This window comes from Nyctereutes procyonoides, unplaced genomic scaffold (assembly GCF_905146905.1).
Source record: "Nyctereutes procyonoides isolate TBG_1078 unplaced genomic scaffold, NYPRO_anot_genome, whole genome shotgun sequence".
NCBI lineage: Eukaryota > Metazoa > Chordata > Mammalia > Carnivora > Canidae > Nyctereutes > Nyctereutes procyonoides.
The window spans coordinates 1477411-1492858 of NW_026575151.1; the positions used below are offsets into that span (position 1 = coordinate 1477411).

General features: G+C 38.9%; 1 protein-coding gene across 3 annotated transcripts in view; it reads right to left on the minus strand.

Annotated features, from left to right (window-relative positions):
* The window catches only part of HERC5 (HECT and RLD domain containing E3 ubiquitin protein ligase 5), a 43947-nt gene that overhangs the window by 10422 nt on the left and 18077 nt on the right, over positions 1-15448 (minus strand). For 2 of the 3 annotated variants that reach the window (XM_055313003.1, XM_055313006.1), the window contains exons 11-16: positions 14846-14939; positions 13441-13630; positions 11836-11990; positions 5661-5783; positions 4238-4348; positions 2602-2772 (exon numbers count right to left, since the gene is read on the minus strand). In XM_055313003.1, coding sequence (XP_055168978.1) covers positions 2602-2772; positions 4238-4348; positions 5661-5783; positions 11836-11990; positions 13441-13630; positions 14846-14939 — 844 coding nt within the window. The remainder of the gene's footprint in view (positions 1-2601; positions 2773-4237; positions 4349-5660; positions 5784-11835; positions 11991-13440; positions 13631-14845; positions 14940-15448) is intronic. The other variant, XM_055313004.1, reaches the window with a different exon arrangement.

Here is a 15448-nt window from a genome sequence, read left to right on the forward strand (position 1 = left end):
ACTGAAAAACCAGAGCACATATAAGTCATCTATTGGCTTAGCTATTTACTCCTTGAGAAGGCACCTGTTGACACCAAACCCTCCCTAGGATAATTCTACCATAACCCATCTCTGCTCCTTCAAATACTCACTCATTCCTACCTTTCCTTCTTAGAATCCCTCATTTTGGTGTACAAATGTGTTAAGGTCTCTCTTATTCTTTTTTTTTTTTTTAATTTTATTTACCTATTCATGAGAAACACAGAGAGAGAGGCAGAGACACAGGCAGAGGGAGAAGCAGGCTCCATGCAGGGAGCCCGATGTAGGACTGGATCCTGGGACTGTGGGATCACGCCCTAGGCAGAAGACAGACGTTCAACCGCTGAGTCACCCAGGCATCCCAGTCTCTCTTATTCTTAAAGGAAGAAAAATATCTCAACACCACTGTCTCCAATATGGACAATACCGGCTTCTACTCTAGATTGCCAAATTCTGGAGAATCAGGTGTACCAACTTCCAAACCTATTTCTCTACCTAAGTGTTCTCTTCAAGAGGACCAAGAACCTGTTCTCATGTCTCCTCTCGATTTCATGAACCCATTTTACACCTCTGATCATTCTTCTTTCTTCACATTCTTTTCTCCCTTGCTTTCTCTTATAAAGGATTAATCAGGTTTTTATCTCTTTTTCCTGCTCCTTTAATACTAGAATTTCCTGCAGTTTTGTGCTGGTACTTCCATCCTTTCTGCTTTTTCCCTGGATGGTTGACTTCTCTTTAAACTCTACTTATCATCTGTAGGCATTTAACCTTTGTATCCACTTATCTTCTCTCCTGATTGACACACACTCCTGTCCAAAGGCCTGCTCAACATTCCCATCAGGATGTTCTGCGGGCACTTCCCCAAAAGCTTTTACTGGTTTAATTAGATGAATGGCTCTTCTATTTTCTAGACATGCAAGTTTCAAACTTCAGTGAATTATTCAAAACCTTTATATACCAGGTGTTGGGGCACCTGGGTGGCTTAGTAGATTAAGCATCTGACTCTTGGTTTGGGCTCAGGTCATGATCTCACGGTCGTGGGATCAAGCCTGTCAGGCTCTGCATTCGGTTCAGATCCTCTGTCCCTCTCCCTTACCCTTGCCCCTTCTCTCCAAATAAATAAACACAATCTAAAAAAAAAAAAGACCAGGTGTCAAATCCTTACTCTGTTCCTTCTTATGGGCAAGTTCCTTCATCTCACAAAACCTCCATTTTCCTCTTCCTCACGAGATTATAAAAAAAAAAGAGTAACACATGCAAAACGCCTCACAGTCTGGAAAGTGGCAGCTGCTCATCAAACGTTATCCAAAATTTTTAAATGGATGTATGAAACATGAAAGTAGAACTAAAATAACTCATGGACTGGCTGGCCAGCACAAGTAAGATTCACATAATGAGTTTGTTAGATTTTTTTTTAATTACCTATGTGTAAAAATATGTGGAAATGCTACCTTTAACTGCAACCCCTAGTACAACAGGCTTTTTTTTAAAAAAATATATTTATTCATTCATTTTAAAGACAGAGAGAGAGAGAGAAAATGAGTGAAAGGACAGAGGGGGAGAGAAACTCAAGCAGACTCCACACTGAGCAAGGAGCCCAGAGTGGGGCTCAATCCCACCCTGAGATCAGGACCCAAGCCGAAACCAAAAGTCGGACCCTTAATGACCAAGCCACTCAGGTGCCCCACAACATACTTTTAAAATAGTGTCTTAAACTTCAGTCAAGTCATTCTTTAATCTGAGTAGGCTAAGTGATAAACTAGAGTCTCCTACCAAAAAACACTTAATAAATATCATCAGACCCATCATTGTTGTGATTAAGTGGGAAGTCTGGAGCCTAAGAGCTGGACCCAAATCTTGGCTCTGATACTTCTCAGTTGTATTGCTCTTGGATAAGTCACCTAATTGTTCTACACCTCAGTTTCCCAATCAGCAAAATGAAGGAAAAACAACCCTCCACACAGTGCCACTGAAAGGGTTATACAAGTACTCATGAAGCATTCACAATGTTCTTGGGCCAAGGAAAACTTTCACTAGATTTATAAGATATTATTATTAATCTGTGTCAAATTTCTACTAATAAGACAAGTTATATAGTAACTAAACCAGAGATCATTTATGTTTCAGAACATGGGGATTTCGACAGTAATACCCTCAAAAAACTATATAGTCAATAAAGAGGAAGTTTTCTTTTTCACAAACCAATCTGGGTGCCTGGATGAGAGCAGAAACAAACTGTCAAATCTCCTCTAGGTCAACCTCATCTCACTGGCACCTTTCACAGCGGGTGACTAGCCAGGCTACATCAGGCCTCAGGAGGGACTGGACTTCTTAGGGCTAGTTCTGGACTTTCTACCTACCCAGGCTGGGGGAGGACAAACTTTTCACCCGCTGCTCCTTAGCCCGAGAGTACCAAGTACCTGCAGTTATTCCCTGAAATTCACAGGTAAGCGAGGAATTAGGGGGAACTCTAAAACAGGCTCTGTGGCCAAGGGAGAGAATTTCTTCTCTGGAAGACCCACTGTTACATCCTTTTATGTCTTCCTTCTCTCAGCAGCAAAAACATGAAGAATTATACTTTACCATTAACTCCCTCCTCAGATCTTCATTCTCAAATTGATTTAGGTGATTCAAAACATCCTCAATCAAGTGACTCCTTCTGACTGTTAGATTAAAAGTGGGCAGCAAAGCTAATTCGGACCTTCCTTGTTCCATAATTCCAGCCAACCGCATGCAAGCTCTAAATTTCTTCTCCTAGAAAAACAGAAATGTTTCATTCATCTCACCATTTGTTCTAAGTGGGAATTTATGAAGTGGAATAAACTGGTTCAATTTATTATGAGTGCTTGTCATGAACATTTAAGAAAAGAGCCTTATTTTTTACATAAGCCACGGGAGAGAAGCTATACATTCAGCATCCACCTGAGTGAGCCAAAGAAACACCTAAGAAATGAAAAGCTAAAAAGAAAAAAAGCTTTGTGGAGACAACCAGCATAAGCAGGAAAGTGACCGACCAACTGTGGGCCCCATTCATCCACTTTATCCTGCAAACACAATTATTAATACTTCAGTTACCAAAGCTAATTACCATCATTAGGCTAACAGAGGAATAGCAAACACTGAAACAGTGTACTGAACATAACCTCATTTGGAAAAGAAGTTCAGAAACAAAGCATGCTGCAGGAAAATTCAGGTATGAGACACCTCTCTAAAGATATTGTATTCTAGGAGGAAAATCCAACAAGAGACTTTAGGGCACAGATAATCTAAGAAGTTATATGAGACAGAGACACACACACACACACACACACAGATTATCTATCTGACCAAATGGCAATTTGAGTCCATTAAAAGCCTAAGACTCTTGTCAAAACAATGAAAAAGCAAATACTAGATCTATAAAATTATTTCTGGAGGTGTGTTTAAAATTAGAAGAGAAGAGCTAAAGATAAATAAAATTCTTGTATCTCATTTTCCTGTTAAGTATTTCATTAACGGTCATATTCATAAGTCAATTTCCCATTTTGTTTTATAATAGTTAACTGCATTATATGAAAGTAACTACTGTTATGACATATAATTGAATATTATTCATACATAGAAATAACTGGATGCATACAAAAAAGCAACAGTAAGAGCTAACACTCTTGGGCACTTTACATTCCTGGAGGCATTTTCAATTGTCCAGTTTTAAGTTCAAAATCACTTTTTGGATATGTTGATAAACAAACCCAACGCACCTCATGATAGTTCACTGAAAAGATTATACTTGCAACAAATCTTTATTGTGGCATCATTAGAGGACCAGCCATTTATGTGTGTCCGTATTTCAAGAATCCTGTCACCTCTATTCCCGCTGTTACGTTTTTTAATTAGACTGGGCTTCTTAAATATTGGTTTGCTAATCCCAATCAAGCCCAAGACTGCTATGCCTCTGAGTACCATACAGAGACCTGTATACAGGGCTCAATCTCAAGGTAAAAACTCTACAAACTAGGTCAGTTGTCTATGCACTAGCCTTTGCTACCGAGGCCCTAAAATGCCTGAAGGCCAAGCCAGTCAAATTATGACAGTCTTTCTTTCCAACCTCATTAGAGTCTAAGCTATGTGAATTTAATAACCATTGGTTTCAAGGTTATCAACCCCTCAAATATTATACACTTCAGAAGACTTTTGTCATCTGATTTGTTAATGAAAACAAAGAAATAGGCATACCTACCTGTATTTTTAAAAGTGAATCTGCATACAGTAGTTTGATTTTTGACAGAATATTAAAGATAAATGGAAAATGACTGAATATGACAGGATACTGAGTGCCAACTGAAGTGTCCTAAAAATACAAACAACAAGAATTCTGACAAATGAAAGACCAGAGAAATCTTACACCTTAACCCATAGCCTAAAATCCCTGATTAAGTTTAAAGTCTCAGTTCTCCTAGGCAAAGCAATCCAAATTGCTGGTTAGTAGTACTGGTCAATGAAATGTATGTAAATCTAGTAAAAATACATAAATAAAAATAAAAAATACATAAATAAAAATAAAGCTAGTATTTCCAGTGCTCACTTAATTTAGCAATTAATTATAATTAATTTTAATTCTAGATGCTTCTCCCAAAGAGTCTGTTCTGCAGCAATGGGCACTTCGGAAATGTAAATTAGTTCAAATGCATTTAGTGACAAGGGGAATGATATAATGTAGACTAGCTGATGAGCTAATACATGGTTTCTGCCTGTCAGGGGTTGATGTGCTAGGAGCAGAATTATAACCTTCAGAGAGAAGGAAAAACAAATCTCAGGTCAACAGCTGAACTGGTTAGCAAGAGCCCTTTAGCTTTATTTTAAAATTTATTTTTATAAATTTTTAAAAGATTTTATTGATTAGAGAGAGACAAGGAACAAGTGGGGGGAGGGGCAGAGTTGGAGAAGCAGGTTCCCCGCCGAGCAAGGAGCTTGATACAGGGCTCTGTCCCAGGACCCTGAGATCATGACCTGAGCCAGGCAGATGTTTAACCAACTAAGCCACCCGGTGGTTTATTTTAAGAAATAAAGGTGTTCTTATACCCAGAGCAACCCCCAAAGTCGCAGTTTCAGCCAGCTTCTGGTGGGTCCTGCTGCCCTGGATGCCCACCTGAGACAGCCCTACTTGCATATGTGTTATCTTAGTACTACCAATCCGCTCATTATAGACTGTAAACAGATTTCTACCCTTTTGTTTTGTACATTTCCATATTCTCCTGGTCCTCTCCAGAAGCTGCTTGCCTGGTTGATCCACGTGATCTAAGGTAGCAACCACTTTTCTATTAGGGCTTTGGCTACAAAACTGCATTGGTTTTGAGGGGTCTATCTTGCTTTGCCTGTAAGCCCTGTTATTTCTACTGAGCAATTTTGCAGGGTGCAAGGATATTTGAAAACTTATGCACAAAGTTATACCTATATTAACTCACTGATGCTCAACTTCTCCCTTTGAACATACCATACTGGGGGTGCCTGGCTGGCTCAGTTGGTGGAGCATGAAATTCTTGATCTCAGTGTTGTGAGTTTGAAATTCTTGATCTCAGTGTTGTGAGTTTGAGCCACACGCTGGGTGCAGAGGTTACTTAAAAAAAATAAAATCTTTACAAAATAGATAATAATAAACATACCATACTTACGGAGTTAACTTTCCAAGAGGATCTTCTATATGCATCCCCATAAAAATCAAGCCAATGCGTAAGCTCGTTTACTTTGAAAATATTTTCAGGCAGTTGACACTTAGCCTGGTTTACCTTAAATAAAATATGGCCCATAAGAAAGTTTTATATATAAAGACAATTTTGCTTTATGGCTATTAATTGGATTATCAGCATAAATAGCAAATTAAACACTCTTTCAATGACCAGAATAAAGTTCTATCCAATTCCTTCACTGACAAAGCCCCAAATTTTCAGGAACATAAAGAATACCTATGACTTAGTAGCAGAAATTGATGATATGATGATAAACTCCTACTTACTTTTAATTCATAGAGAATCTTTTTTTTTAAAGATTTTATTTATTCATGAGAGACAGAGAGAGAGAGAGAGAGAGAGAGAGAGAGAGACAGACACAGGCAGAGAGAGAAGCAGGCTCCATTCCATGCAGGTAGCCTGATGTGGGACTCGATCCTGGGTCTCCAGGACCACACCCTGGGCTGAAAGGCGGCGCTAAACCACTGAGCCACCCAGGCTGCCCCAAAGAGAAGCTTTTAAAGAATTTTAGGTTCAAAGAAAAATACAGTGCAATATGAATCCAAAGTATGCTGGGGTCCAATATTTCATGTCATATTCTTCAGAGTTTAACAATATACTATTTATAGATGTTCCTCTCTGGTAAGGCATATGTGGAGCATTCCCCTCCTAAACTGTGGGGATATTTTCTAGCATTATCCCCTCATGACCGGAGTTATCATTACATGCACATGGACACCCTGGAACAGTGCTAACCGTCAGTCAGTGAAGACACTGATACTGACACCAGATACTTTGGATAGTAGTGACTATCAGTATTTGATCTGGATGGACACAGTCCTGGCCTAAATGACTCATTCTGAAGGGTTCTTCTAAAAGCCCCTCTTGGCCTCCATTCACCTGGAATATTCTTACTGACGCCGGCCCAAACCCCAAATGATCCAAGCCTTCCAGTATCACCACCCAGAGCATTGTGACGCTTTCAACCCTATGATATGGTCCTCTCAACCCTGTTGATTTTAACCTTGCATAACCCCAGTTATGGAAAAAGTGGGTGTTTTATCCTTGTGGCTTCCTGTGGTCTCCCTTCCAAGGTTGGGGGTGGGGTAGGCTTGACAAATAATCTAATGTCACTCTTAGAGTCAAAGGATAAAGCAGGATCCCTTGAGGATTTTTGTCACTGCTTCAATATTTCTCAGGATTCTCTCTTTATAAGCGGGAAAGCTCGTTAGAATATACTTTCCTTGTGCTCTTTAGTAAATTTCTCAATTTTTCAAACCCAAAGTATTTTTTAAAAAGATTTCATTTATTTATTCATGAGAGAGAGAGAGAGAGAGAGAGAGGCAGAGACACAGGCAGAGGGAGAAGCAGGCTCCATGCAGGGAAACCGACGTGGGACTCGATACCGGGTCTCAAGGCAGGAGTTAAACTGCTGAGCCACCCAGGCTGCCCCAAACCCAAAGTTTTAAAAATCTTTTTCTTTTGTACAAAACCTTTAAGAATAGCCAAAGATGGGCTCTGCTTTTCAGCAGTAGGGCAGAATTATATTTTTTTTAAGTAGTATGGCAGATTAGGTATCTTAATTCACTGAAAACAATCAGAAATACAGGATAAAGCATAAACAAATATTTTTAATGCAACACCAATATTGTAAGTAGATATGAAATAATCAGGTCAAAAATGAGATGAAAGCGGCACTCGCCTTGAGAGTATCTGCCAAACCTGGTGAACCTAACTTCACTTTGCAACGATTGGGGCTTTGGGGAAAGAAGACAGAACCCAGACTGTCCAAATTATGAGGCCAAAAACAGAATGTCACCTCAGAAATCTGGGACCCAAAAGGGCTAAACCATCAGGGATGCCTGGGTGGCTCAGTGGCTGACCATCTGCCTTCGGCTCAGGGTGTGATCCCATGGTCCTGGGATTGAGTCCCAAATCGGGCTCCCTGCGTGGAGACTGCTTCTCTCTCTGCCTATGTCTCTACCTCTCTCTCTCTTATGTCTCTTATGAATAAATAAATAAAATCTTAAAAAAAAGTGCTAAACCATCAGAGTGAGGGTAAACTAGAAATGAATAGGCTCTACATCACTTTAACCCCAAGCCCAGAAAGCAAGCTATAGCTAGTTAAAATGGGGCTAAGCTGAAAAAAAAAAAAAGTCACCTAACAGAATTTGCAATCACAAGAGCACTTTGCTGAAAGTTTGCACACCACCTTCATACCACACCTAGAGATCTAAAGAGCTTCAAGCCAAGAATTTAAAGTAGTACTAAACTGAAGTAGTGTCTCCAGGAGCCTGGTAGAAGCAAATCCTCCCTGGAGAAACACAGCTCTCGAAGAATCCCAAAAGATAATGTTCCAAAGAAAATGTCACACACACACAAGTCACAGAACACAATAACGAAGGCACTGTGAAGCAGATTCAGCAGAAGTAATAGAGGGAAAATGTCACACACACACAAGTCACAGAACACAATAACGAAGGCACTGTGAAGCAGATTCAGCAGAAGTAATAGAGGGCAAGACTGACCTAGAAAGATTTTGGATACCAGAGGACTAATGCATATAGATTCAAATAAGCAAAAGGGAAGCTTGAAAATAAAAGATGATGAGATCATAAATAGTGACCAAGGAAAAGAAATGTCAAAGAAACAATGGGAACCTCTACAAGTAGAAAACATAATACCGGAAATAAAAACACAAAGGGCAGTTTTATTAGCAGACAAAAATCACTAAAAGGAGCATATTTCATGAACAGAAAGATATGGCTGAAGAAGTCATCCAAAATGGGATACAATCACACGGAGCTGGAAAACATGACAGAAACGTTAAGAGACACAGAAGATAGGAATGAGAAAGTCGAATATATGAGTAACTGGAATTTCAGCAGGAAAGGAGAGAATCAATATTTATGTGGATTTAAAATGTTTAACAATTTAGGAAAAACCCTACAGGAAATATTCTATTCAATAGTAATATTCAAGTTTTTCCTTTAAAATTACAAACAAGGGCAGCCTGGGTGGCGCAGCGGTTTAGCGCCGCCTTCAGTCCAGGGCGTGATCCCGTAGACCCGGGATCGAGTCCCATGTCAGGCTCCCTGCATGGAGCCTGCTTCTCCCTCTGCCTGTGTCTCTGCCTCTCTCTCATTCTCTCTCTCTCTCAGCCTGTGTGTGTCTCTGATGAATAAATAAATAAATAAAATCTTTAAAAAATAAAAAATGAAAAATGAAAAATAAAATAAAATTACAAACAAGTGGGGGATCCCTGGGTGGCTCAGCGGTTTAGCGCCACCTTCAGCCCAGGGTGTGATCCTGGAGACCCGGGATCAAGTCCCACGTCAGGCTCCCTGCATGGAGCCTGCTTCTTCCTCTGCCTATGTCTCAGCCTGCCCCCCTCTCTCTCTTGTCTCCCATGAATAAATAAATAAAATCTTTAAAAAAGAAAAAAACAAAATTACAAACAAGTGGCACCTGGCTGGCTCAGTCTGAGGAGCAAGTGATTCTTCCATCTTGGGGCTATGAGTTCAAATCCCACACTGGGTGTAGAAATTACTTCATAATAAAATAAAATCTTTAAAAATTAATAAATATATAACTAATAATTATATTATTATACAAATATATCAATTCTCTCCAAAGTGAAATACAGATTCAGTGCAACTCCAATCAAATTTCCACTAAGATTGTTTTGTTTGCATTGCCTATCAGTAGCAAAAGGACAAAATTTCACTAAGTGGTACTAGGCAATTGTTTTCATATGAAAAACAATAAAAAGTAAATTTAAAATAAAGTTCCAATTGGATTAAACACCAAATTATGAAAGGCAAAGCTCAAATCAATGCTCCCATTAGCCCCGGTTAGAGTAACCTCTGCCCTAGGTCCATGATTTATTTATAGGTGCTTGCCCTGGCCTTCCTCTAGCCAATCCCCTTCTCAAAAAAGTAAAAGTAAGGGGCCTACAGGACCAGAGGGACCTAACCATGTGCAGAGACCTCTTCCCCTCTGTGTTCTCTAGAGAGTGGACTGTATTATAGGTGAGCATACCCATAGGCTCTGGTGCTCCAGAGGTGCCCAAGATATGGCCGCTGTGGAAGCAGGTATGGAATGCAGACATACGGACATGTCCACATATGGGTAGTAGGGCAGTACAGGATACCCCAAATATGGGACAAAAACAAGGTAGGAAAAGAAGGCAGAGGACTTGGGGAGGCCTCTGAGCCTCCACCTTCCAATGTAAAACTCTGTAAGGAGTCCAAGATTTCTAAATTCAAATCTGGCCTCCCCTGTCATGAGGAAGATTTCTTTGGCAAGGTGGGTGGATAGGGTATATTTTGTTTTAGAGTATATGTATTCCATAGTTATTAGCCAGATTTCTAACCTTTTTTTTTTTTTTAGATATTATTTATTCATGAGAGACACAGAGAGGTGGAGATATAGGCAGAGGGAGAAATAGGCTCCCTGTGGGGAGCCCAATGCAGAACTGGATCTCAGGACCCTGGGATCACGCCCTGAGCCAAAGGCAGATGCTCAACCACTGAGCCATCCAGGCGTCCCAGATTTCTAACCTTTTAAATATTAGACATAGGTATATTGGCCTGTTTGTACTCTTCTTCTGGCCCCAGCTATCATCTCTGCTACAAGACAAACTAGGGCAGCTTTCAGGGCAAATAGTCTTATTGGAACACAGCTTTACCCATTCAACTGATTCCTGATGTAGGGTGATAATTTAAAAACTTGAAGAAAAAACAAAGCTTAAAACAAAACCCAAAGAGTAAGAATTATAAAGGAGCAGACTAACAAATTTATCTGTATTAAAACTAAGACTGTGGGTTCATCAAAGGACAAAACAAAACATCTCAAAGTGAAAAGACAAGCTACAAACTGGGGTATGATATTTGCAACACATAAAACTGACAAAGGACTAGTCTATAATCAGTTAAAAAAAAAAAAAAAAGGAGGGATCCCTGGGTGGCGCAGCGGTTTGGCGCCTGCCTTTGGCCCAGGGCGCGATCCTGGAGACCCGGGATCGAATCCCACGTCGGGCTCCCAGTGCATGGAGCCTGCTTCTCCCTCTGCCTGTGTCTCTGCCTCTCTCTCTCTCTCTCTGTGACTATCATAAATAAATAAATTTTTAAAAAATTTTTAAAAAAAGGAAAAAGTCAAAGGATACATTTAAACTGAACAAAAACCAGACATCTTACAGAAGAGGAAACAAGTACTGCAATTATAAATATGATAACATGCATTAGAACAAGGGAAACAGAATTAAAATCATAATTTGGTATCATTTAATACTGAAAACATTTTCCAAATTTTAAAGTCACACTTGGAGTTGTAGGTATTCTCTTCCTCTTCTAGAGAGGATTTAAATTAATCCAACCACTGTGGAAGGCAGTTTATCATTACCTATAATAAAGAACACAACACGGACATCCTACAATCTATCAATGCCAGAACTAAGTGTGGAAACTAAACGCCCACTCTTGACAGATGAATGCCAAGAGAGATATACATGAAAACATTTACAGCGGTATGTTTTCTGAAAGAAGAATGCCTCCTCCCCAAAAGAAATACAAACAGCACATATACCTCCCACGGATACTGGAATGAATGACTCTGGTGAGATTCACATTATGGACTACAAAATGAATGAAATACAGCCATAAATATTAACCTGTTTGAATCTATAAAACATTACATAATAAGCATGTATTCCATTCATACACATTTCAAAAACAGCAAAATTAAACAATATGGTATCTAGAAATATATATAACCCTAAAACAACAGAGAATGATTAACACAAAATCCAAGATCATGGCTATCTCCAGGTGAGGGGGCGTAAGATACACAGGCATTTCTAAAGTACTGAAAATGTTTTCCTTTTTAACATGGGCAATAGTTACACTATTGCCTGTTTCATTACTTTTATTCAAACTGCACACAGATAAGTACATACACTCCTTGATATGCGTGACTTAAGTCAAAGAAAACAAAATTTAAAAAACAGCAATATCGACATGTTTCTGGAGTCTGCTTAAGATTCTGGCCAGTTGAAACCAGGGGACTTTTTACCGCAAAAGTAAAATCTATGTGTGTCTGGAAGAATTCTTACCCTATGCAGCTTTTTAAGTATTTCTAAGAGAGCCTTAACATGATAGTTGTTCTCAGAGCTTTCAGTCCAGTAATGCAGCTGAGCAGTGACGGCTCTTTTAAACATCTGGACCAGTCTGATGAATGCAGCTTCCTGCAGAGAGGCCCAGTACTCCTCTGAGGGATATAAAGGTAAATAATTGTTAGCATGTCATTTCTCTTGGATTCTTAAAGGTAAACATACTATCATATGTATCAGAGTTACAAAAACATTTGTAATAAACTTTTTAGTAAATATAACTGCAATGAAAGTTAAGAATGTAATGCCCTCAAAAAAAATCCCTTGACAATAACAAAATCATGAACTTGATCTAATTAATTTGTGGGGAAAAAACTTGACAAGATGAGTCACTTTCCCCCTCCCCCGCCCAGATAAAATAGCATGCTATTTTAAAAACCAGATTTAAGAATTAATCACAATTGCACAACTCTCTTTCCTCACTCCCAGCATGAGTTTTTAACTCTTAAAAAACATCTGTCAGGGTGCCTGGCTGGCTCAGTCAGTAAAACATGCGACTCTTAGTCTTAGGGTTTTAAGTTTGAGCTCCATATTGGGCATTGAGCCTACCTAAACACACACACACACAAAAAAAAAACCCACAAAAACCAAACAAACCAAAAACAACCCCCTCCCCCAAGGGTGTCTGGCTGGCTTGACGCATGATTCTTAATCTGAGGGTCATGAGTTCAAGCCCCATGTTGGTCTTAGAGCTTACTAAAAAGAAAAAAAAATACACATTAGCAACTCTCAGCATTGTAAAAAAGCAAATGATGGTTTAAACTAGCTTTCATCACTCATCTAGATTTAATAAAATATAAGAAAGAATGGACTTTCTAGGGCTGAATATGCCGTTTGTCTCAAAAACCTCATTAAAATCTAATCAAGCCCCTAGACCTAACTTCCAGTGTACTAGAAATACAGGAAAGGCGAAAATAATCAGAAAAATCGAGATGTGGGGCATTCTATAGGACAACTGACCTAGACTCTTTAAAAAAAAGCCTGTAAAATACTTTTAAGACAAGTGCAGGAATCTGAATATAGCCTAGATATTAGATATTATGGGATTAGGTGATAATGATGTGGTAATGTAGGATCTCATATTCTTAAGAGATGCATGCTGAAATATTACAGGTGAAATGTCATGATGTCATGATGTCTCCAATTTACTTTCAAGCACTTCAGCAAAAATAAAATGTAATCTGCATATAAAGAGAAAAGCACAAATGACAACAGCTTAACTGTTGTTGACTCTAAGGTAGAGGGTATTCAGATATTCATCGTATTCTTCTTCCAACTTCTATATATGAAATTTTTCATAATGAAAAGTTGGGGACAAAGGACCTCATTACCAAATCACACATGTACCATTACAAGAACTCTAAAAAGTTAGTAAAGCAATCTATTTGGAGCACTATAATAATTACTACAGACTTGGGAGTAGCACCTTTACAATATGCTAAGAAGATGAACTTATTTACAATATCTAAGTTTTGCTATAACTTTACCAGACATGTTTCTACTGAGAGGATGGTTAAAGTATTTTCAAATGTAAGTTATCAATCTTACCCAGAACCCCTAAAGATTGGTCACTCATTGCACAAATAGCCTCTGCAAACGGAACCACCAGGGTCTCCCAGTTGTTATAATCATGCATCATGGGGCATTCAGGGAGAAGGAAGAAAATCTCTAAAGCTTCTTGGTGTGGAGAATGAAATGGAAGATTTTTGAGCAGATTATCCTTGAGACTTGTTGTTATCTGTGGTCAAAAAGGATCAGGGAAAAGACACTCAACACACAGCAAGAACTGGATGTAACTTGTAATAAAATAACATTTAGAACCTGGAGTTTCATTCCACCGAGAAACTGGAATAACCATTCAGTCCTAAAACCCATGTTTACATCCAATCTCACAAAGCCCCCCAACTACCCAATGTATAGACATGTGACAAGTGTTGTCCCATTTAATTGCTATGAAGCATGAAGGAAGTCAAGGAGAAATCATGTAAGAATTATACAGAATGAACAAGGAATTCAGAACTAACAGGCAGCCCTTTCAATAATAAGTACTACATCCTACCCCCTCATTCCACTATCACACCTCATTATGTTTAAAGAATGTGTAAGAACCCCAAAAAGCAACACAAATTAACCCCATACACAAAAACGCAATAACCCCAACAACAAAAACCAACATGGTTTCCTACCATTTCCTCATAGGACCACCTGCCTTATCACAAACTCTCTCCACTACCAATGAAAGCTTTTAATCCTTCCAATCTCCTTACCATTTCCTCAATTCCGAACACAAATGTTTGGGAAAAATACACACGAAAAAGAATCCAGGCAGCCCCTGGTAAGGAGGATGTTCATATCAAAAAGTTTTCTCATTTCTACACTTATGTTTAAAATAATTGTAGGGCAGCCCCAGTGGTGCAGTTTAGCACCGCCTTCGCTCAGAGCATGACCCTGGAGACCTGGGATTGAGTCCCACGTCGGGCTCCCTGCATGGAGCCTGCTTCTCCCTCTGCCTGTGTCTGTGCCTCTCTCTCTCTCTCTCTGTGCCTCTCACGAATAAATAAAATCTTTGTTAAAAAACTAAATAAAAATAATTGTAAACAACATGTCCGTATTCTCTGTACCAATCTCAACAAATCCTTTAATCATCTTCCTTATAGCCATAAATTGACAAAATTCCCTCTAAAAGAGTGTGTGCATCTATGTATAGGGGTGTGTGTGTGTATATGTACAGATGAATGACTTAGACTATTTGTCATCTATGTGACTATTAGAGCAACCATTTTGCCCCATAGGGGCCAATTCCTGAATGCTAGCTGAATTTCACCTGATTTGGATATGCTACAGGGTCTCAGAGACTCTCTGGAAACAAAGTATTTCTTCGGAAATTTTGAATTCTTACAAAAAATGTTTTAGTGTGTTTTCTTTTTCTCAACAAGAATCTAAAGAATACCACCATGTTAGCAATCCAGTCCTTCTGGGTTAACTCTTTAAAGTCGTTTCTTGCTTTATTTAAGTCCAAGTGAATAAGCATCGTTTCTGCAGCTATTCTATAGAAGGAAGATAAATTTAAAAGTAGATGGGTAAGTAAATAGATGAAGACACTTCAAAATCAAATATTTAATCAGATTATTTATCTGAATGAAGAGTTTCTTCTAAACTTTATTTCATTTCAGGAGTGCCCAGGTGGCTCAGATGGTCAAGCATCTGCCTTTGGGTCAAGTCATGATCTCAGGTCCTGGGACTGAGCCCCACGGTGGGATCCCTGCTCAGGAGGGAGTCTGTTTCTCCCTCTGCCTCTGCCTCTCCCCATGCTCATGCTCGCTCACTCTCTCCCTCTCTCTGTCTCAAGTAAATAAATAAAATCTTTACAAAGATAAAAATATAAACCTTATTTCATTTAAATAAAATTATTTTTTCCTCAACTTTACAATGAAAGATAATCTGACTAAACACAAATACAAGTGAAAATGTAGTTGACCACTTATGATTATTTCTAAAGGCTTTAAAATATATCAAGACCACATTAACAATATACCTACTATCCAAGTTTAACTCA